Here is a 25,190-nt window from a genome sequence, read left to right on the forward strand (position 1 = left end):
TAGAAGCATCTAAATTAGTAAATCAGTTTATTCTAGCTTATATGGGACTACGGTCCAATGGGTGGGCTCCCACAGTCGCCTCTAGGTTCAGACAACCTAGCTCTAGGTTCAGATAACCTAGAAACAGCAATTTAGAACAGTTTAGCTATACTCAGTATTTTACTTTTCAGTTGGCACTGTACTGGATTAGATATCCATTGGGCTGGGCTCCCATAGTCGGTCCCTAGGTTTAGATAACCTAGTAGCTCTACTAAATTCGGGACTTGCAACCCCGAGTCTAGTTAGAGATGTGCGCATAGCACGTACAGTTGCCGGGCCCATCAGCAGCATGTTTAGTATTTTCACTTATTATATGTATATGATTTTCAACCTTTCACAAATTAGTTCGTGAATTCAGTACAGTTTTAGCAGTAGCTCAGTATTAGCGTAGCTCAGTTCTTAGTATCAGCTTAGTTTTTCCCTGTGAATATGCATGATGACTTTATGTTCAGCTTTAGATATGCCATGATTGTATGCTTATATGCCATGCCATGCTTAGTTTATTCAGTATATCCAGCATATGTTTTAAACAGCATGATTTAAAATCATATTTGCATCGTTGCATGTTTTTGTGAGGTAGATGGTTTCTTACTAAGCTTTTTAGCTTATAGATACTACTTTTCTTATACTGCAGATAAAGGTAAAGGAAAAGTGGATCAGTAGCGGAGGCTGGAGGGCAATGCTATCAAGATGTGTGTGGGCAGGGGTTGGAATAAAGATCTTTGGGATCTAAACAGTTCTACTTCAGTATTAGCACTTTGCGTTTTTAGTTTTCATTATTCAGTTTTGATTGTTAAGTGTTATGAGATAGTAAACCATGCACTATGTAGTATGCCAGGTTTAGAATGTTAGTAGTTTTATATTAGTGTGATTTGCATTAGTTTAGAGTTGTTGTGTGAGGTTTTGGCACGCCAAAGTGCTGAAATCAGATTCCCGGGCTAAATCAGAACTCTGATCGGTCTCCAGACCGATCAGGGCCTGAGCAGTGCCACTGGATCGGTCAACCGACCGATCCAGACAGATACAGTATGCTACTGTATCCTCCTGGATCGGTCAGCCGACCGATCTAGCGTTCCAGGAGAGTTTTAGGTGCCTGGATCGGTTAGCCGACCGATCCAGACATACCTGGATCGGTCTGCCGACCGATCCAGCCACACCTGGATCGGTCTGCCGACCGATCCAGTTGGGAACAGAACAACCGCAGCTCCGATCGATCTGTGGATCGATCGACAGGTCTGTAGGTAGTTGGGAAGTTTAGTTTCTAGTCCCTAGCTCAGTTGGGATGTTCAGTTTCCCCTCCTTAGCGTGTGTACACCAACAAAGAAGGTCTTTAGACCTTTCTTATCAGTTGTATCCGTCCTTAGTAGAGTAAAATTTTAATTAGCTCAGCTTTCCGCACAGTATAGTTTAGAAAAATTGTAGCGACCGGCCTTACAGCCAGTACCCAGAAGGTGGGTCGTTACAGTCTCCCTTATGTGCTAGTAACTATTCCAAATGCTAGTAACCGGCCGTGTTTTACCTCCTCCGTGTTGGCCCTGGGACGGGTTGGCGGGGGCGCTGGGGGCGAGCGTATTCGCCTTTATGCCATCATGTATGGTAGGGTAACAATGTGATGCAGGTTCATCATTAATAGTTAGATATGACTGCTAGTGTTTCTGCTTGCATGTTATTTCTGTTGATGGTGTCATCTAGAGTGTAGAGTGATGTAAAATCGAGTGATACTAAACACTCTATGTAGCCATTCATCTTTAGTACATATTGTACTGCGGACCAACCCTCCTCCATCTTTGAGCAAAAGAGATGTTTAGAGATCTCGAACCTTTCAAACCTAGCTTGCTCATCAAATAGCTCATGAAGATGATAGACAATATCATAAACATCCAAATGCTCATGTTGTTTATGTAGCTCAGAAGTCATAGTAAGTAGTATGATATAACTTGCAAGTACAGAATCATCCTTATGTTTCTGAAGGATCAACAATTGGTCTGTACGTAGTTGCATCAACATCAAGACTTGTGGGAAGAGGCTGATTAAGGACATAAGCTAGTTTCTCAGCTTTGAGAATAATTCTCAAATTTTGAAACCAATCCAAGAAGTTCGACCCAGTTAGTTTATTTGAGTTCAAAATCGAACGCAGATTAACAAAAGTCATAATTAAATGATTAACCTAGAAATACAAAAATGAGAATATATGAGAGACATGATATTATTTATGTAAAGAATTTACATAAAATCCCGTTTATTTATCAAATTCAAATACCCTTATTTTCGAATTTGGGAGATGGTAGGTTTTCTCCAAGTGGGTTGATATCCACTACAAATAAGAATAACATTAATTTTGGCCAATAAGTCATTCTTAGCTATAGCGGTAGGTAACAAGTTTACCGATTGCATATCACTTATATGCAACTATCATATTATGCTAGTAACTGATTGATCTTCGCATAAACATTGGGTTGTTAACATATTAACAAGTATACATCAAATGCATATCACCCAACTTCACCTCTATCCACATTGACCATGCCTTTGGCACAACAAATCAATGCTTCAAGTTTAAAATCGACCTATTAATCATGAGATTGCATCTCTATAGTTTGAACATATTTAATTGTAAGTTTAAGCTTGACTTTGACCAACAACTTAAACTCCGGTTCTTACCATATTACAGAAAGTGTATGTTTTAATATTGAGTAAGAGATTTGGTCACATCTACATCATGCAAATATTTTATCGACATGACATTACACGCATAACATAAATGACGACATGACACGTTGCACACATAACATAAATGATGACATGATATATCGCATGCATATTATAGCACGACACATTACACATATGGTAAGATTTAATTACATCATACGAGCAAAATCTAATCATGTCATAATTAATGCATCTATATGACATACAATATGGTATGAACATGACATAAATTTATATATGTTATAATTCTATTTTAAAAATAAAAATATTTTATAAATCTAATTTTAATAAATAAAGATTTATCTAATCAAATTAAGAAACTAATTTTAAAATTTAATTAACATATTTCATCTAGAATCTTTCTCACAATCAAGAATCTTTAATTATTTTAGAAATAAATTTTCAAATTAATTTTCTAACAATTTAGGAAATAAATAATTAATATTTCTTAATTTATTATAGAATAATTAAAATCTAGATTTTTTTTTTATAATTTTTCAAATCTTTCCAAATTTGATATTTCCTAATAATTTAGGAAACTTTAAAAAAAATAGAATATTTTAATAAATATAAAAATTATAGAAAAACTTAATTCTATAATTTAATTTAGAATATCTCAAATCTGAGTTTTTAATACTTTTTCAAATCTTTCCAAATTTGATATTTCCTAACAATTTAGGAAACTTTCCAAAAATAGAATATTTTATTAAATCTAAAAATTATAGAAAATATTATTTCTATAATTTAATTTAGAATATCTAAGATCTAGATTTTTTTCATAATTTCAAAATCTTTCCATATTTGGTATTACCTACAAAATTTTAGCATTTTTTAAAAATAGAATATTTATTAAAATTTCAGAAAATTCTAAAAATGATAATTTTTAAATTAACAAAATAGTTCTAAATTTAACTTTCTAAAATTATATTATTTCAAAAATGAAATTTCCTAAAAATTTAGGAAACTTCCAAAAATAGAAAAAGTCTTAATAATTCTAGAAAAATTTCAAAATTAATTACAACACTAATTACGAACCCTAAAAAAATTTTACGATCATGTCGAAGCACGATCATGCTCTGATACCACTCTTTGGATATATCCAATACAGGTGCGTGCTAGAACGCGTTTCGTAGACATGCACAGCAGAAAATAAAACAATAATAATTCCTAATTAGTACATCACACACACCACACGCATACAAAGATACAAAATGCCAAACATGATCACATAATTAAAATTTTATGGGAAGTAAATTTACGCTAGGTATACCTTACAGATGACCTATAACAAGAAAGGCATCAACCGTAGCGACATTATTGAACCTCGCCTTTATTCGCATCCACATCGATCTCCTCAAAATAACTCCTTGAGTACAAGTCTCTCCTTCGGAAGTTACTAGTCACAAGTGAAGAAGAGGGATCAAAAGAAAGAAGAATGAAGTACACAAAGAAGAAATTCTTCCTTGTGGTGGTCACGACAACAAGGAGGCTCCAAGGAGGTGAGCCTCCTTGTTGTTGGCGGCGGGAAAGAGAGGAGATGGAGAGGAGAATTGGGTTTCCAAAATCTAATCAAACAAATAATGAAACTTGTTTCTAATTCTCTCTTAATTATATTATATATATATATATATATATATATATATATATATATATATATATATATATAAAATTCTCTTTAATGAGTCGGATTAAAAAGCTCAAATCCAACTCATTATCCTTTAGCAAAAAATTAGTCCATTAACTCTTTGGTTTGGTTCACAACTAAACCAAGTTGATTCATAACTAATTCATAATTAAACCAAATATGGTTCAACTCTACCATAAGAGATGTCGCACATCCGCACTTTCATCATGCCAAATATTTCCATATTTGTCTTATGTATGGTCCAACCAAATATTTATTTCTTGATCTAAGAATCATATTCTTTAACTTGTTTTATGTTTTTTAGAGACTCGTTAGTGTGTGTGACATAATAAGTTCCCGGTTTATCTTGGCCGTCCATAATTAACTACTTAATTATAAAACGATCATGAGTGAGACATAGTAGTACATCATGATCCCCAATTAGTAGGAAAATCATAGTTGATCTTAGAACTAATTCTAAACCCTTCAGCAGTTACAGTGAGTCATGTCTTGTTCCTTTCACTCATTTTATACCCACTTGGTTTAGGACATGGTCTATGTGTCTGTCCCCACTACACTGACTATGTCACACCTAGCCCAAGTAATACTTCCTCGTTCTAAGAATTTAAATTTCTCGTACATATGTCTAAGAGTCTCGTACTCTTACTATGTGATGTTTTGGCCAATTAGACTTTGAGTAATAATCCTAACGAGTGGTCATAGGGTATACGCCTCCTCGCAAGGAGCGGTAAATCCTCTATAGGTTATCCAAACATCTTCAGGCATTTCGACTTATACCCAATCATCCCGAGTCCATATCTCAATGAGGTACTTTGCTTAAGATATCAAAGTATAAGTCTCCATGACCAAGATGACCTATATACCTCAATAAAGGAAACTTGCACTCGAGTTACAGTAAGAGTTTCACAGACATATCTATATATATAGATAACTATATGAAGTCTTACAAGGAGTCACTCCAATGAACTAGTTAGCATAACTAGCATCCACATTTAACTCTCGACATCCCAATATCTTCAGCCAGTGAGAAAACAACTGCTTGACGAACCAAGGAGTATAACTCGTGCTAGTCTTACAGAATTGATGATGTCCGAATGCATCAATTCAATGACTAGGGAAATTTCAATACGTTCATAATTGCACATATAGAGATAATCACTAATTGTGATCCAATCACAATTTCTCTCATGCTATGAATTATATTGTGAGCATTTAGTAAATGAGTTTAAGACAATCAAACATATAATATGCACTCAAATAGTGAATCTATATTTAATAAAAAATATAAGGTGATTGCCTTAGGACACCCCTAAAAATCTAACAAGTCCCACATTGAAAATACATGAGAAAAATCATGAATTTATAAGGGAAAGATATCTCTATTGGTATGAGGCCTTTTGGGTAGAGCCCAAAAATAAAATCATAAGGGCTTAGACCTAAAGTGGACAATATTATACCATTGTGAAGATATCTAAATCCCTTTTGGTCCCAACATCTCAGACTCCCAAGTCATTTGACCGGATTATAAGCGAGCATGCTCTCGCTCCTATATCCCAAACTCCCGAGTCATTCGGCTGAGTTATAAGTGACCATGCTCTCACGTCTATCCTAGACATCCGAGCTGTTCGATTGAGTTATAAGTGAGCATACTTTCACGCCAATATCTAGACTCCTGAGTTGTTCAACTGGGTTATAAGCGAGCATCGCGCCAATGTCCTAGACTCTTGAGTCGTTCAGTCATTGTTATAAGTGAGCATGATCTCACGCCTATGTCTCAAACTCCCCAGCCGTTCGGTCGGGTTATAAGCGATCATGCTCTAGCACCAATATCCCAAAGTCCTGAGTAGTTTGGTCGGGTTATAAGAGAGCATGCTCTCACGCTAATGTCCATACTTCCGAGTCGTTCGGGCAAATTATAAGTGTTGGTTAGTTCTAGGAAAATCGTACCGATTCCACTGTACAAAAATTTTGTACAAGTGTCGAACATTTCCTTAAATAACCTATTGTGTTATTTATAAGTTAAATTAGGAATCGTAGATGGAACTTAACATCATTGATTCCAAATTTAGCTTATCTGTTCTTGATGGTTTAGATTTGAATCGCAAGCGGAACTTAACACTATTGATCCAAATCCACCTATGTTATTAATTCCATTAAATATTAATTGTTGGATCGAGACGCGCTAGAGGGGGTGAATAGCGTTTGCGGCTATTTCGTTTGATTCGTAAAACACTCGAGTAAAAACGTAGCGGAATAAAGAAGACAAACACACAAAGACAGGAGGATTTACTTCGTTCGGAGCCTAAGGCGACTCCTACTCGAAGGCCCGCGATCCTTGATCGCTTTCCGTGGGCAACAACTATAAGCTCGTATAATTATTACAAATTAATTACAAATGCAACTGTAATTAAAGTTATACCGACAACAGTGGTAGAAAAGTCTGAGCTCTGGGTCGTCGGAATGTTGCAGCAGCACTTCGAAAGCAATACTTGAGCTGAACACAGCACGAGGAAGCTATTTCTTTCGTTGTCTTTTGCTGCTGCTCGAACCCCTCTTATAAAGGGTGTTCAAGGCGCCTTAAACCCCTCAAAGGCGCCTCCAGGCTGGCCGTGTCACCCGCGTGGATCAGAACTGACCTGGTCGAACTTTATCTTGTTCAAGGCGCCTTCAACCTCTCCAAGGCGCCTTCATCAACTTGTTCAAGGCGCCTTCAGCCTCTCCAAGGCGCCTTGAAGCTTGCTTCGCAGCCAGCTCAGGTTTTGCACCCGAGGCACCTCCAAGCTCCATGGAGGCGCCTCGGATACTGTTCATCCGAGGTTAATCTTTGCACTTTGGTCCCTGCAAGATACATTAATCCTAAATATACCCTGCAGCACAAAGTTAGCACATAAAGCATAATAGAAATGATAATGACAGTCTCCGGACTGTCCGAGCTGACTTCGGGTTTCCAACCGGAAACCCTAGGTCGACCCGACGCTTACTGTTCCCTCTGCGGGGAACGCGTCCTCACCTACTCCACTCAGGAGATTTACCTGATGCTAGTCCGGTCCTCCAGACCGACTGGACTTTCCGCCTAGGGTTACCACCCCCTGGGACCTAGGGCTACCGCCCCCTAGGGTTTTTCTCCACCTAGGGTTACCACCCCCTAGGACCTAAGGTTGCCGCCCCTTAGGGTTTTCCTCCACCTAGGGTTACCGCCCCCTAGGACCTAAGGTTGCCCCCCCTTAGGATTTTCCTTCACCTAGGGTTACCGCCCCTAGGACCTAAGGTTACCCCCCTTTAGGATTTTCCTTCACCTAGGGTTACCACCCCCTAGGACCAAAGGTTACCCCCCCTTAGGATTTTCCTTCACCTAGGGTTACCACCCCCTAGGACCTAAGGTTACCCCCCCTTAGGATTTTCCTTCACCTAGGGTTACCACCCCTTAGGACCCAAGGTTGCCCCCCCTTAGGATTTTCCCCTGCCTAACCGCAGTTAGGACTTTCCTGAAACCTTATTTAACCTTGTTAGATAACAAGGAATCTTAACTTTGAATCCCTTTGCCATTATCAAAACTGATATTCGATCGTCGGATGCTTACTGCACCAACATTAATTTCCAAAATTAGCTTCCAGGACTGCATGGCGAGGCACGTGGCCTTCTTGGATATGGGAGCAACCACCACCGCCTAGACAAAGCCTTTTAAGGAAAGCTAATATTTAATTTCCTTAAATAACTCTAGGTTTAACCAAAAAGAACAATCGAATCACAAATTCAAAAAATAAAACAAAAGAAACACAAATTCGAAACAAATCCGAAAACTCTAGAATCATATGCCTTTTGTGTTTGGTATTTCCAAAAATAACTATACAAAGAAAAACTAGTATAATGCGGAAAATAATTACTAATTATACCTTTTTTGTAAGCAAATAACCTCTTGATATTCTACCGTATTCCTCTTCTTATCCCGGACGTTGTGTGGACAACGATCTACCACGATGAGAATCCACCTAAGCCACCTTCTTCTCCAAACAAGATTCGGCCACCATAATTCTCCAAGAGAAGTAGAGGTCCGACCACCACCACCAAGCTCCAAGGGATGCTAGAAACAAAACCTCCTTTCTCTCTTTCTTCTCCTAGCTAGAACCGGCCACGATGGACTTCTCTTATGTTGATGTCGCCGACCACAAAGGAGGAAGAGAAGAGAAGAAGAACAGACCCTAGGGCCGGCCACACCAAGGAGGAAAAGAGAGGAAGAAAAAGAATAGAGCCGTTAGCCATGAAGGCACCTCTACCCCCTCTTTTATAATCCTTGGTCTTGGCAAATAAGAAAATTTAAATAAAAACTTCCTTAATTCTTTTGCCATGGAAAGGTAAAAATTAATTAATTAAAATTAAAATCCTTTTCTCACATAACATGGCCGACCACTTTTATCTCCAAAACAAGGAGAGTTTTAATTAACACAAGAATTAAAACTTCCTACTTTGTTTCCGGAAATTTATAAAAAATTTCTCCAATAATTTTTCCCTTCATGGTGGTTTGTAAAAAGGAAATTTTATAAATTAAAAATTTTCTTTTAAACATGTGGATGATTTCCAAAAGGAAAGTTATCTCTAAAAATTAAAATCTCCTTTCAATCTACAAATAAGGAAAGATATCAAATTTTTTCTTAATCTTTTGTAGAAACTAATAAAAGAGAATATTTAATTTTTAAACTCTCTTTTAAATCATGAACATGATTAAAAAAGAAAAGTTTTCTCAAAATTAAAATCTTCCTTTCAATATACAAATAAGGAAAGATTTCAAATCTTTTCTTAATCTTTTGTAGAAAGCTATAAAAGAAAAATTTTAAATTTTAAACTCTCTTTTAAAACCATGAAATCCACATAAGAAAAATTTTAAAAAATGAAACTCCTTTTTAATATGATGTGGCCGGCCACACCAAACTTGGGTTCAAGCTAGGGCCGGTCACACCAACTCAACTCATCCTATTTACTTGGTCGGCCCAAGCTTAGGTTCCAAGCTTGCTTGGCCGACCCCAATAGGATGGGTATAAAGGTGGGTAAGAAGTGGGTATGTGGTGGGTATAAATCTCTATATACAAGAAGCTACGATAGGGACCGAGAGGAGGAATTGATTTTGGTCTCCCGATGAAAATAAGCTTCCCGTGTTCGCCCTGAACACACAACTTAATTTCATCAATAATAATTCATACTACTAAAGAATTATTATTGAACTACCACACCAATCTCAAATTACATTTTGGGCTCCTTCTTATTATGAGTGTGTTAGTCTCCCTGTATTTAAGATGTCGAATGTCCACTAATTAAATGAGTTACTGACAACTCACTTAATTAATATCTTAGTCCAAGAGTAGTACCACTCAACCTTATCGTCATGTCGAACTAAGTCCACCTGTAGGGTTTAACATGACAATCCTTATGAGCTCTTCTTGGGGTCATTCTCAACCTAGATTACTAGGACACAGTTTCCTTCTATAATCAACAACACACACTATAAGTAATATCATTTCTCAACTTATCGGGCTTATTGATTTATCGAGCTAAATCTCACTCATTGATAAGTCAAAGAAATAAACACTAAATATATGTGTTTGTTATTATATTAGGATTAAGAGCACACATTTTCATAATAACTAAGGTCTAGTTCTTTTATAAAGTCAGTACAAAAAGAACTTACCTAAAATGATCCTACTCAATACACTTGGAGTGTATCAGTGTAATTTATTAGTTAAGATAAACTAATACTTAATTACACTACGACTACTTCAACGGTTTGTTCCTTTCCATTTTAGTCACGAGTAACTGTTTATAATTTATAAAGAACTGACAACATGATCTTCTGTGTGTGACACCACACGCCATGTTGTCTATTATATAAATTAATTGAGCAAAATTACATTTAACAAATAAATGTAGAAATTTGACCATTGTGATTCTTTATTTCTAAATAAATGTTTATACAAAATCTAAACTTTTAGTATACACTCTAACAATAAGCGAGCATACTCTCGCGCCTATATTCTAGACTCCCGAGTCATTTGGTCGAGTTATAAGTGAGCATGCTCTCGCACCTATGACCCTGACTCCTGAGCTGTTCGGTAGGGTTATAAGCGACTATGCTCTCGTGCCTATGTCCATGACTCTCTTACCACTCGGTCGAGTTATAAACGAGCCTGCTCTCGCACCTATCCCAGACTCTCGTATTACTCGGCTAAGTTATAAGTGAGTCTACTCTCACGTCTGCTCTCAACTCCTACCACAACTGCGAAACTATTCGAATGGGCAATGCTCCCAACATAAAACTCGAATAGCAGAAATAGGACCGAGTGTCCAAGTCAACGACATTAAAGAACACGAGTGTCTAGTTAGTCTAATTTGCAACTTCTTTCGACTAGACTTGAAGGGGTGGTTAGTGATACGATGAGTAAGGTGGGAACCCCGAAGTGGGTTTGACGTCAAGAAATTTGACTGATGTGGTGGTCAAAATCGAGAAGGGGTCAACTCTTAGGTTGTATCAGTATCATGCCAAAATAAGTCAAGTGTCATCGCCGAATGCTCTGACCGACCAGACCAAAGGGCAAATCAAGCAAGCTAGGCACATGCGCGGCTTGACTAGACTCTATATTCAAGTGCAACAACTGAGTGTAAGATGAACCCTCAACATAAAGTTCGATTGGACATTTGTCCAAATGGATGTCGAATTCCCAACATAAACCTAAGCGTCCCTAGAGCGGGTCGGACTTACGGGGCCTAGCTCCCCACTTCTCCAAATGCAAGACTCTCAATTTACATCTGCTCGACCTAAGTTTCCCACACATGAGCATGACTCCTAGTTTACAGCCGGTCGGCCCAGAGCCGGTTGGACTCCCTCTTAGAGACAACACTAATAGAGAATCGTAACAATCTATCAAGAAATATTCCATTGCTCTGACATATACATGCAATGGAGCCTATCTCCGCCTATAGGAAGGTTGTCGTACATATTCCATTACTCAACATATTCTGATACCAAATATTTCTTGTCACCGCATTATTATGAAGGTTATGAAAGGTGATATAAAAAAAGAGTTCTCTTCGTTAGTCAGGTATGCTTACGTGGACTCATGCATGCACATCGTCATTCACTATCTACTGTTTATCGTATTTTCCATTTTGCTGGGCTACTGTTCTGACTTAAGTGTCGGAAGACCTATGCCTAAGACCCCTTCCCTGGTTCTCACTCTAACGCTTTTGTTGGCTTTGTCTGTGGTGTGCGTAGGTCCACAACTCTTAGCTCCAAGATCGCTTAGTGTCATCTCCTTTCAGTTCAGAGTCTTCTCCCAGTCAACATGCAAGCCACCTTGACGCCCCCCTAGCCAATGCACTATCTCCACCGCTTTCAAACAGGATCATCCGTAATTTACTTTCCTTCACATAATATGGGGGTGAACTATGAGGGATATCTAAGATGAGTGTAATCACGTTTTATTACGATGGTGCTAATTATCCATGGTATATAGAGGCCTAAATCACCCCAAGCTATGTTGCAGTAGTTAGATCTTTGATCTCAAGAGTCTCACAGTCGACTCAACTGTTGTGAATTGTAAGAGATTTTTCCTTCGTGGATAGCGAGCCTAAAAAAGTAGGTCTTCTTGTTGGGGTTGCAAGGTTGCAAACATAGTTCCGCATTGAAAACACATGGGAAAGATCATTGGTTTATAAGAGAAAGATATTTTCATTGGCATGAGGTCTTTTGGATAGAGCCCAAGAGTAAAATCATGATGGCTTAGGCCCAAAGTGGACAATATCATGTAATTATGGAGATGTCTAAATTCTTTTCAATCCTATAATTGGTATCAAAGCCCGGATTGCTAGAAGGTTTAACCGCCGACTGTGCACAAGAGCTATGGTCTGATTGAGTCATGTTGATACAATATTAACCTCGAATAAAGAAAGTGGGGGCTCCTATGTTTGGATCAAGAGGACCAGACACCAGGTAGGAAGTCCTAGTTACGGCTAGGCAAGGAAGTCCTAGTAGGTCAGGTGGACCGAGGGGCAGGAAGACCTGGTAGGTCGAGGATTAGACGTGGGAAGCTTGTGGTCCTTTGTTTGAGGGGGGGGGATTGTTGGGGTTGCAAGATTACAAATATAGTCTCATATTGAAAACACATGGGAAAGATCATGAGTTTATAAGAGAAAGATATCTCCATTGACATGAGGCCTTTTGGGTATAACCCAAGAGCAAAACCATGAGAACTTAGGCCCAAAGTGGGCAATATCATGTAATTGTGGAGATATCTAAATTTTTTCGATCCTACACTTTTAAATAGACTATCATGAGTACTTCTTAATTTATCCTAGTGATCGATGAGAAATTTTTATAGGTCGGATCAATCGTCCCAGGATTATTCAGTTCAAAGAACTGAATATTTAGTATCAACTAAAAAAAATAAGGCATGCCCTGAACTATGGACATCTCGGGACTCCCTATGCATCTAGGGTTCAAAACCAAAGGAGCACACAAAATTTACCTCCACATTTGAACCACTGGACCATTATGTGGATTGCCACATATGTTTCCAGATTTACCTTGATAAATAGTGAGAAACTTTCGTGGAGTGTCATCTCTAGGATTAATCGGATCATAAGATTGGATACCTAGATTATCCAAAAAAAAAGACCCCTACGAAATTAATTTCCTTTAATGGAAAGACAAGCTTAGGACGCTAGCTGTGGAGTGATGCACCGTTCATACTTCTAAATTTATCTTGATGATGGGTGAAAAATTTCTATGAGATCGGACTGATAACTTTCAGGATTAGCCAATTCGAAAAATTGAATACTTAGATTTAAAACCCCTCAATAGATTCTTCCAAGTACCGAACATTTGAATCTCAAGATATACCCAAAAAAAAATCATCATCGTGTTTGAACTACTAGAACAACTAGGTTATTAGACCACCAAGTTATTCACACTTTTGTATTTATAGGGAGACGAATCAAGGGAAGGCCGTCCACTTCAAACTCTAATTAATCTAAAATTGAAAATTACACGTTAAATTAGAGAGAATTATTTTATTTAGAGTAATAATATTATTATATAAACATTAACCTTTAATTATAAAACGGTATTAGTTTAAACACTATTTAAACTATTAATTAAATAAAATTACTAGTTGTAGCGCCGCTGTTTTAACTTTTGTCAGGTTTTATTTGCCCCACTTTTTAACTAATAACTTTTTATGTCAGGCATTAGTTTTATCAGTTGGGTAAAAATTAAAAGTCTCCCTAATTATCATTTTCATAAAAAAAAGTATTTCTTTTTAAAAAAATCAAAATAATACTTCAGAATAAGTAGCAACTATGAGTAAAATTATAAAATTACTCCACTTCGTTCAAATTTATTATATATAAAAATAATTATATTATTTTTTTACTTATTAAAAATTAATTTAATGTGATTAAAATTATTTTTAATTTGTTGAAACGATTTTTATTATTGATATTTAAAAATAAAGTAGGAGGCGTCGCCGTCCAGTCCACCAGGAACAAAAGAAACCGTTGGATTTTTTTTGTTTGTTTTTAAATCAATGGGCTGTGTCGATTTAATCTGACGGACCTCAAACACGATGCTCCAAATTTCTCTGCTCTGCTCGTCTTCCGCGGCGTCGTCTGCACAGTTCTGAATCCATGAATCCTAAAACCCCACCTTTAGCCTCCTCGGATGATCTTCAGATCCATCCGCTCACGATGGATGTCCAACACCTGCATCTTCCTGGCCCCTCAGCCGCCGGCCGCGTATGCCCCTGTGCCTGCCCCTTCTGCTGCCGCCCCACGTCCCCCTCCTGGCGCCGCTCCATGAAGCGCCGCCTCGAAATCGATTCCTCCGACAACGGCAGCGGAGAGGTCGAGAACGAGGCGGATGCCCTGCGCGAAGCCTTGGCGAGCCAGCAGGAGACGATCCAGGAACTGTGTGCTGAGCTGGACGAGGAGCGGAACGCGGCTGCCTCGGCCGCCAGCGAGGCCATGTCCATGATCCTCCGCCTCCAGCGGGAGAAGGCCGAGGCCCAGATGGACGCGCGGCAGTTCAAGCTGTTCGCCGAGGAGAAGATGGAGCACGACCAGCAGGAGCTGCTCGATCTCGAGGAACTCATATTGAAGCGCGAAGAAGGCATCCAAGGCCTCGCATTGCAGCTCCAGGCTTACCGAGACCTCCTCATCAGCCACGGCATTGATCCTGACGACGTCGACGACGACACAGCACTCTCCGGTGTATCTCAATTCGAGGAGATGCACACAGTTGAATACCCCCCTTTGAAGTGCAACCTTCCAAATGACGTCGATGACGCTGCTAATCTCGAAGAGATCGCTTTTGGGGAGACGCCGGATGCAGACGAGGACCTTGACAGTTTGGAGACGCGTATTTATGAGCTAGAGACCTCGCCCAATCTACTCGACGAAGTGCATGAGATTGCGACAGTTGGTTCCTCTGAGGATTGCTTCGATACACAAAGGGAGAAGTGCAAGAGAAGGGGGACGGATGGAAGGATGGAAGGCGGGACTCCAGATATCTGGAACCTGTGCATGAGACTGCAGGCACTCGAGGCTGACAGGGACTCAATGAGGCAAACCATTATTTCAATGAGAACAGAGAAGGCACAGCTGGTGTTGCTTAGAGAGTTAGCACAGCAGCTGCATAAGGATCCCTTTTTGCCTGAGAGGAGGATTGCCAAGAAAAACTCTTCGTATGCAAGTTTTTCACTGGTCGCTCAGCTCGAGGTATATCACTTTTTATTGATCAATCAGCTTAACATGACAATTGATTTGGAAGTCTTCTTTTTCAGTGGCTATTGACGTTTCTTCTTTGGAGAAAGAAACCATCAAGAACTAGGTACGCGCTTGGTTCGTCCAATGCCAATGTGGGCTTGTTGTTGGTTCTGGAGAAGTCACCCCGAATTAGTGACCGGAGATTTTGTTGCACACGAATAGCAGGGTGAATTAAAACATTCTGTTCCACTTGTTTTGTTCAAAGTGGATCATCTCGTACGTGTATCTGCTGCGTTTGTAAGTGCATTTTGGAATCATCATTCAAGCACTTGTAATATGGTGTTCTATCGATAGAGTGCTAGCTATATTTCGTTTCTTGAGGTTGATGTCGGTGAACGTTGATGCCAATGATGCTAATGATCTGGTATTGTCTCATCTTTTAATGTGTGAAATAAAAGCTAATTAATTTACAACGACCACAGTTTATATATACGTTGCAAGGAATACAAGAACGAGAGGAAGAATAACTGCTATTGGACATGCTCACCCAGAGCCAAAGGGTAGGAAATGGGAATGTGCGCTTGCCCACATTGCCCACTTTCTTAGAGCATCTCCAATGCAAGGCTATGTTAGAGGTTTGTAAAATTAAAAAATCTCACCAAAAAGAGTTTTTATGGTTGTGTATGCAAGGTGTGGGGTTTTTAATTTAAGAGCGGGTTTGAGTTTTCAAATCTGTTTTTTTCTCTTAAAGGTGGAGCCAATAATTAATGTCAATGATTGTCATAATGCTTTATTTTATAAATAATTAATAATAAATTCACTTATGGAGAGAATTAATGTGCATGAGCCATGCAATTACATGTGGAGAGAATTACAAAAAAAACTCACTTAGAGCTTTAATCATTGGGAATATTTTAATGAGCTTTTATAATGTTGATGTGGTATATTGAAATCTTAAAAAAAGCTCTTTCAAAACTTTAACGATTGGAGATGCCCTTAAGGGAAAAAGTCCCGTTTACTTCTACGATAATTTTCATTATAAAATGTGCATCCAAGGGTGGTTTACGAGAAGGGTGTGGAAGAACGAAAGGAAGAAGAACATCTGAGACTGTGAGATTTAGTGTGTGGAATTGTCAAGAAGTGTTCGTAACTGTAACCTTCTCGCAGACGGCAAGAGACGACTTCCTCCATCCAGCGTTTTGCTCCTCCTTCGAATTTCACTACAACGAGATATGATTTATTGTTTCGTATAGTAAATTTGAATTATAATTCCTCCATTGGTATTAGAGCATTAGAAATTATATCTAGTTGTGATTTCTCGTCACGGTTTGTACGACACATTAGATTAATGTGTCATAGCAGACGAGCGTCGACGACTACATCACAGCAGTAGGAGATGTTGACAGTACAGTCACAGGGAGACCAGCGATAGGGTCGCTGGTAAGCGTTGCTTGCCAGCGTTAGCAGCGCTACTATGCAACGCACTGCACCAGGTTGGAAAATCACGACAGTGCCGCGATTTCCACCGGGGCTGGGCTCACGCCATGGGGATATGTTGGCGACGACATTCCGAAGCCGGTGATAGCTTCCCGTCTAGCCGGCGATGCGCTAGTTGCTGGGATGCGTAGAACAGCGACCAACGATTCGACGGAGCCAAGTCGATCAAAGTCCAATGTCGGAAAGGATCGACGACCACCCGAGTAGGCCGGAAATTGGCTTTCATGGTTGGTGACTGTGTCTGTCACGGTTGTGTAGAAGCAGTGATGTGCGACATGGGTGGCGTGCGACAGAGAAAGCGCTGAGAAGAAGAAACACGAAGCACAGTGCTTCGTGAGAAAAAAGTTTGATTATATATATATATAAATATTTTGTTATACTACGGACTCTATCCTGCGGATTGTTATGCCATGTCATATTATTTTATTTTTTTTAATTAAATATTTTCTCTTTCGAAATTTTTTTTCTTCTTCTCGTTGTAACGAAGCCCGCGCCTCGTCGTCGCTGGCCACCCGCTTGTCCGCCGCCCGCGTTGGCCTGCTGACGCGCCAGAATCCGGTCGCGATCTCGTCGGATTCCGGTCGCTATCGCATCCGGAATCCGGCGCGATCGCGACCGGACTCCGGACGCGATCGCGACTGGACGCTCGCAACTGGATGCTCGCGACTAGACACGATCATGCCAGATTCCGGCGAGATCACGGCCGGATTCCGGCAAGATCGTGGCCGGATTCCGGCGCGATCGTGTCCAGTCGCAATATTGTCCGGAGTCCGGCCGCGATCCCCGACGGGTTCACCCTTGGGCTATAGTGTGGGTGGGTCCAGGCGGCCTCCGGGAGGGCGGGTGGCGAGCGCGCGAGGAGGCGCGGTGAGCACAGTGAGCAGGGATAACCAATTGTTTCGGCGAGAACGAAGAGAAAAAAAAAGAAAAAGTTGCATTTAAAAAATAAAAAAAAAATGACATGGCAAGTTCGTAACAATCCGTAGTAAATAGTCCGCAGCATAACAATCCTCTCTCTCTATATATATATATATATATATATGTGTGTGTGTGTGTGTGTGTGTGTTCCTGTCGGGAAGCTGAGAAGATGGATCTGCCGGTGTGACGTGTTTGAAAGGTTGACCGCATCCCCATGACCCGGTGGTGAGCTGTCCTCCATGTTGACCGAGTCGTTCAAAGTCCTCCTGGTCAACGTTACCTGTAACCAGCGACCGGGATGCCCCGGTCCCTGGTACCCCGATGCTCGAGGTAAATCCCACGGATATATAAGTAGCCGAATGATAATAACAATGGAATAGTGCAATAAATATAAGACGGGTACGGTGACATACCTTGGCCCCGGGGGTGCCCTTGGATGGATGGATGAGCTAGTTGCGGCGCTGATCGAGTCGTCGTAGCTGTGAGGAGTAGATAGACGTCCACCAGATGAGTAACTGGCTCCTATGGCTCCAAGCCGGACGTGATATGGATCCTCATGACGATACGCGGTCTGACTATAGCCTTGGCTTGCAGACTGGAATGCAACAGCGGCACGAAGGCCGAACACTCTATCGGCTCGTAGACCGAGATACAACAACGACACGAAGGTCAAACACGTCATCGGGTCGCAGGCCGGAATATAGGCATAGTGCGATACCTGAGCCCTTAGACGGAGACTGCTCGGAGGGTGACGACGACTGCCAGGAGGTGACGGCGGCTACGACCATGGCTGCCAGAGATGACGGCACTGGACACCGGAGGCGCTGGCCGCCCAAGGAGGCTGTGGCAGTGGTCGCTCGAGACGACGACGTTGGTTGCCGGAGGCGTTAGCCACCAAAGGCGGTTGTGGCAGTGGCTGTCATAGGTGGCGGAGTTGGCTGCCGGAGGCAACAATTGCAGCTAAGGGCGGCGGCTGTCGCTGGGGTGGCTCTAACCGCTAGAGGCGGTGCCCACTGGGGACGACGCTGACAGTGCTCTGAGGCGATGTCGGCGTGGAGAAGATGCAGCAACCCTCCGTCTCAGGTAGCCGAAGGTGTCTGCTGATAGAGGGAGAGGGAGAGAAGAGAAGGATAGCCCTGGCGACTGCCGGCATGAGGAAGATCGGCGATAGAGGCCTCCTGAACCGTGCGTGAGGCGCTGGCCGTGCTCCGAGGTGACACCAGCGTGGAGGAGAGGTTCCTCCCTCGCTTGCGAGCTTGGAAGCGACCAATGAATGCCCTCCTCTTCTTGGTGGCGGCAGGGAAGTGAAGGGGCTGGAGGGAAGGAGGAAGAGGATAAGAGGAGGGAAGCGCCGGAGGCTTCGTCAGCGCCGACGAAGGCGGCGAAGGCCCCCCCCCCCCCCCCCCTTTTTTCTTTCTTCCCCTTCCCCTTCCCCTTAACAGTGCTTATAAGCACTAAAACCCTAAAGCCTTATCCTCCCAAAATAACGAAAATCCCCCCTCCTATCTACTTAATTCCACCTCAGTCCCCTAATACATCCGCATCAAAATATATATACTTTTTGTTATTCACATCAAAAAATATAATTCTAAAATTTATTAGTAATTTACACAAACGCATAAATCTGTAATCTAGAGTTCAAGACTCAGCTGCGGTATATTATTGAGAATTGTTCTCATTAATCAATTATAGATCTAGAGTTTTCTTTAGTCTCACATCTTAGCATTGGTAACACTGTAAGCAAAGAAATTTCTATAAATATTTTGGGCTGCCGATATTAAAATCATACTTTTCTCAGCTTTTTGGTTAAAATTAAATATGACATTAAATTAATTTTTTATAAGGGGAAGTTTGTTATAGTAATTTGCTACTAGGATTCTCAAGCATTACCCTATCATTATACTATTGCATGGGTCCCTTACCTAAGAATATATTACCTGTATTATATTTCACACGCAAGCAAAGGTTACCTCACTTTGTATAAAGGGCCTAGCTCAAGGAGTGGTTACCCCACTTGGTATAAAGGGCTAGCTCATGCAACACGTGCACACTCACTAGTATATGAATGGTAAGAAAAAATAATTATTTTTTCTTCACCGGTTTGGTTCAGATCATATAGGTTTGAATCAAATGGTTTAATTACATCATTAGGTCTTGATCTAATTTAATTATTAGTTGATTTAGCCGAACTAAGTTATTCAAATTGAAATTGATTTGGGTTGATTTAATTGGGGCTTGGACCAAATATAATCAAATGACCAAATTTATTTTATTGGGTCAAATTTGATTATATTGATTAGATTTATTCTAATGGGTCAGACTTAAACCGATGAGTATTGGTTTGATCAAATGAACTTGAGTTTGATCAATAAGTTTAAAATTAGTTGAAATGAACTTAGATTAAATAATAACATAATATAGGTACGGCAGATCCTTGTCAAATTAGATTTGTTTTAATTGAGGACAATGGACCAAGCTCGGGATCTGAATTCCCGATCGACCAGTCCAATGGGTCAGTCAACTTAAACACCAGTCCAATGGGTCAGTCAACTTAGACTCCTAAAAATCAAGAAGATTTGCTTTTCTTGATTTATTATGTTGGTTCTATGCTTGTATAAATTGAATTAAGCTGGTTTTGTATTGATTTATTTAATTTTAAATTTTCAAATGACACGGATGATTACCACATTCTCTCGTCGCGAAGTGCAGCAGAACCAACTAAGGGAGGAAATTCAGGAGATAGAGTATAACTTTGTTTATGGAGTCGACGGACACGTTGGACAGCTTGATGAGCTATTTTGGAAATTTGAGCGAAAAGAGTTTCCAGTCCTGGACAGTTATAGGATTTGGAATTTGATATATGCGCTCATTACTAGAGTATCCAAGGTGATGACAGACTATGTTTGGGGTGTCATGAAGGACGTATCATATATTCAGAATTATGTGAGGAACTGCTTCATTATATGGCTGAAGAGAATCCTGAAGAGTTCGAAGAGGACCCGGAAATGATCAAGGAAGATCCAAAAGAGGATCCGATAGAGAATTCTGAAACTATCCCATCTGTGATTACCCCAAATGTGTATAGATTGAAAGGGATAATGTTGACCACTGTACTAGTGTCTGTCATAGCGGAAGTGGTGTTAACCTATCTAGTTTATTAGAGTTTTGTTATTATTATTGTCATTATGTATGAACAATATTAATCCATTTAGTTCATGTCAGATTGTTATATGTTAACAATATGTTGTATTTTTATGTTAATGATATGTTCATTCATATGTTTAATTTATGTTGTTTACTGTACATAATGCATGATAAATGATTAGTTCATTTTATTAAAGAAATCATGATATAATAAATGATTAGTTCATTTATTGGGATGTGTGTAATAGAATTATATTGATCAATATTAATTTGATTGATCATACGAATGATGAGTGAAAACATAGTTATCACTTGATTTTGTAAACCAATTCAAATTAATATTGAGTCAATCATAAATTGCATGTATATGATTTATACTGAATACTAAATAATGTGTTTATTTATGATAGATTATGACAACCAAAAATATTATAGCTGAACTCAACAAGGGTGAAAAACTTAATGAGAATAACTATAAGATCTGATACCACTACAAGAAAAAAGCCTAACAACAACGGTTTTTCACCTTTGTCATAAGCCCTTTCGGACTGTTGTTAAATGTCATGTTGTTAAAGAGGATGCCCAAAGACAATAGTTTTTAACCGTTGTCTTTGAAGACAAAGACAACAGTTTTACAACGATAAAAAATCGTTGTCTTTTTATTCAACGACAACAGTTGTTCACCGTTGTCTTTGAGTGTATTCCTTTAATAATATGCTCTTCAACAACAGTTTTGAACTGTCTACGACAACGGTTAAAAACTGTTGTCTTTTTAGCCAATGACAACGGTTAAAAACCGTTGTCTTTTTAGTCATCAATGTTATTTAACATCAGTTTGACAATGATTTTTCACCGTTGTCTTTTAACGCCATTGACAACAGTTTCACATATTTAAACTGATGTCTTTGGGTACAATATACAACATTTTGACAATAAATAAAAAACTAAATCTTTTTCATCATTTTATAACCATTATTTTATTTAAATAATATATCTACAAAATATCATTGATAAAAAACCTACAATCCAAACATCATCATCCAGTGCAAATTTCATTAAAGTACCAAACATCATCATCCAAACATCATTAAAGTACCAAACATCAACATCCAAACATCACAAAAGTTTACAAAACTAAATATATAGTACCCATAACAATATATCACACATATATATGAAGTCCAAAATATCTTGTTTTGTTGGATCAAATCTTCTCTACCTGTGCATCTTCTAAACACCCTGTGCATCTTCTAAACACCATATCGAGAACTGCAGCCTTTTCTGCTTTCTCCTCCCTCCTAGCTTTTCTTTTCTTCTCCTTTCTAGGTATGGTCATTATCTTTTCCCTGAGGTAAATAGCATATGATTGCAAGTTAAGTCATTTCAAAGATGCTGTACACAATTGAATATGATAACAATACTTCTTTCTAGGCACAAACTAAAATTACTGCATACCTCAATTTCAGTTCAAGTTATCTACAAAATATCATTGATCAAGAACCTATAATCCAAACATCATTAAAGTACCAAACATCAACATCCAAACATCGAACCCATAACAATATATCACACATATATATGCCAAAGTATCTTGTTTTGTTAGATCAAATCTTCTCTACTTGTGCATCTTCTAAACACCTTTTTACTTCCTGTGAAAATAAAAATCATATGATTTTAATCCAATTCAACAACAACAAGTCTAGCTAGTCTCCAGTAATATAGAGCTTTAGAGTTTGCAAAGTATATAACAAAAACTGGCTAACAAGGTTTGTTATTTTTTTCATTGTGATATACTCTAAATTAAACTTCTCATACAATATTTTCATAAGCAACCAACAATATGATAACACTATTAAAACAAAGGTAGAACAATGTAACACGAGATTTTCTACATAGATGTCGGTGAAGAGGAGGGATTGCAGCTCCTAGTGCTCCTTAATTTGTTAAAGTCTCTTCATTTTTTTAGTTTGTCGGCATTCTTCCCAATACTCTTGAGGACACCTATTCGAATAAAGATATATATTACAAATTAGAAACTAAACTGTACGCGTGATTCTAATTGCATTGCATAAATGTTACATAACCATAAAAACCATTTGATATAGTCATCTAACAGAAGTGCAAAAAGCGTTATCTATGTAACATAAATGGTAACCTCTTGAAACAATATGGTGGCTCTTAAATTTCTTATTAAGCAGAATTTTCATTCTATGTCACTGCATACAAAGTTTCTATTATAAACCATGCAAACATTATTTTTCCCAGTGATCAAGCAGCATTAATTCTAAAAGGTACAATCTAATGCAAATGTTCCCACACACTCCATATGATGCTAAGGAGTAAGTCATACATTAAATTCTAAAAGGGGAAATTAAAGGAAAGAATGTCTTAAATAAAAATGAATCCAGAAAGTTACCATAGGTTTTGGATTAATACTTTAAGTTTACATTGATCATGAGCTAAATCATAAAAAGAGAAGTGGAGTGACATGTTACATCAGTTGACTTTCTAATCTTTAATTTAAGTTTCACCATTTAAAGAAACAAGTCTATTTCTTCCTCTTGGAATCTCAAGATCTATTACATCATCAAGCTGATACATAGGATACCAATTTAGATGTTAACAACTTATAAAGTATATTCCTCATTAAATTTGTGTCCTCACCTTAAGAAAATATGGAATATACTATTTTAAAGTCATGAACACGTTAAGGTTTTCACCAACTATAGTAGGAATGACTACAGTAATTACCTGAAACAACATAAATCGTTAGTTTTGAAGGCAGAGTAGAGAGATGTCATGCAACTTTTAGAAATCAATGCAACATAATCTTAAATAATAACATTATAGCAGGATAAAGATGCTAAAAAGAGCTGTAGATTGAAGAACAATCTATCATTGATCTAGACTTCTTTGGTCAAAAAGTATGCTACAATCCCAAATTAAGGCATCTCATAGTGCAAAACAAATATCATTGAATTTTGAACTACGATATGAAATAACAAAACAAATATGAAATTAAACCTAAGGAACAAAAGAACAAAGCAAGTATGAAATCTAATCCTAATTAATGAAAGACATCCTATCTATCCATTAGTAGTGATCTCATAGCGCATTGTCACTCTACACTACGATTTCACCATTAACGGAACCAAACTAAGGAATGAAAGAGCAAAGCATTAAATGAACCTAAACTAAGAAATGAAAGATGATGCAAATAAGAAAACCTAGTCTAACTTAAGCTATGATTGCAAGGAAATTAAAGACAACATAAAGTAAGCAACTAAAGAAATTAAGCATAGAACGTAATCTAGAGCATTAAAGAAATCTAATCCTAATTGCATACAATAAAAGGACAACTATCACTAACATTTAACCAAACAAAGCATTGAAAGAAATTAAGGAACTAAAAATCAGTTAACAAATGTGTATCTTGAAACTTTGTGAGCATGGAATCTCTTGATGCATTCACTTTTGTTGCAAAGTTAGTTTTGTAACCAAAGGCTGTTTAAGCTTGAACGAAAATAGATGGTTGGTTTATGCACTCATTTTCAATGAAGTGCTTTTATTATTCCTTCAAATAACAAGTCAAAGTTCTCTAAATATTTACTTTACACAAATGAAAACAAGAATATATTTATTTCTTCGTTCAGGGGATAAACTCCAAACAAAGTAGAGGCTACATAAAAAAAAGACTACGGGGAAATGTGATCAATCCTTTTCCTATTTCTTCAAACTCAACAACTAAAAGATAACAAATCTTTTTTAAAAAATTAAAAAAAAAATAACTAAAAGATAACTTATAGATATTTCATTCACCAAAGTTAAAAATATGTGCCAAAACTCAATTGATTTGAGAAGGAAAAGGAATGGGAGTTGTGACTCACTTGTAAAGTGCAAAAAGTGAAGAGGGTGATGCCAATGTTCTTGTGATTGGTGTGCACAATGCCCTTGGATTTGTTCCCAAGGACTAGACCAGTAGCCTAGCCAGCAACACCAATGACATAGCCAAGCATCTGGCAAGAAATATGGAGGTAAAACCATGCAGGGTCTGCGGACTTGAATGTCTTCAGATATCTGACAAATATTTGACCCAGTGGAAACAAAACACCTTAACTGACAACACAAAGAATTCCATGGGTCTGCAAAGTATGGAAATCATAATCAAATCGATGATCAAAGGTTTATAAACAACTAAAAATTAAGATTGTGAAAGACCTGTTTTCTATCATTGATCATTGATTTGATTGTGATGACATGTTTTCTTCCTACTGGGGTTTATAAACAACTGACAATCAAATCGATGCTTTGTTTGGAATATGATGAAGGAGCTTCACATAAAACACCCAGCTCTTGAACTCCCAGAACCGATGAACAGCAACCAAATACCGGCTGTGCTTGCTTCAACAACGGTGATGATGAACGAATCTTCCACCAAGGAACCCCCTCGGATGGAAGATGAACGGAAGTAATGGAGGTGCTGGAATGA

General features: G+C 38.7%; 2 protein-coding genes across 2 annotated transcripts; one reads left to right on the plus strand and one right to left on the minus strand.

Annotated features, from left to right (window-relative positions):
- The first annotated feature begins 14,045 nt into the window (after positions 1-14,045).
- LOC122044099 (myosin-binding protein 7-like) lies at positions 14,046-17,448 on the plus strand. The gene is made up of 3 exons (XM_042604640.1): positions 14,046-15,154; positions 15,220-15,368; positions 17,127-17,448. The coding sequence occupies exons 1-3, from the start codon at positions 14,066-14,068 to the stop codon at positions 17,446-17,448; spliced, it is 1,560 nt and encodes a 519-aa protein (XP_042460574.1). The 5' UTR covers positions 14,046-14,065.
- Positions 17,449-17,556: 108 nt separating this feature from the next.
- Positions 17,557-18,953, minus strand: LOC122040129. The gene is made up of 2 exons (XM_042599479.1): positions 17,971-18,953; positions 17,557-17,867 (listed from the first exon to the last, which is right to left on the minus strand). The coding sequence occupies exons 1-2, from the start codon at positions 18,237-18,239 to the stop codon at positions 17,834-17,836; spliced, it is 303 nt and encodes a 100-aa protein (XP_042455413.1). The 5' UTR covers positions 18,240-18,953; the 3' UTR covers positions 17,557-17,833.
- Between the last annotated feature and the right edge of the window lie 6,237 nt (positions 18,954-25,190).

This window comes from Zingiber officinale, chromosome 2A (assembly GCF_018446385.1).
Source record: "Zingiber officinale cultivar Zhangliang chromosome 2A, Zo_v1.1, whole genome shotgun sequence".
NCBI classification, from domain to species: domain Eukaryota; kingdom Viridiplantae; phylum Streptophyta; class Magnoliopsida; order Zingiberales; family Zingiberaceae; genus Zingiber; species Zingiber officinale.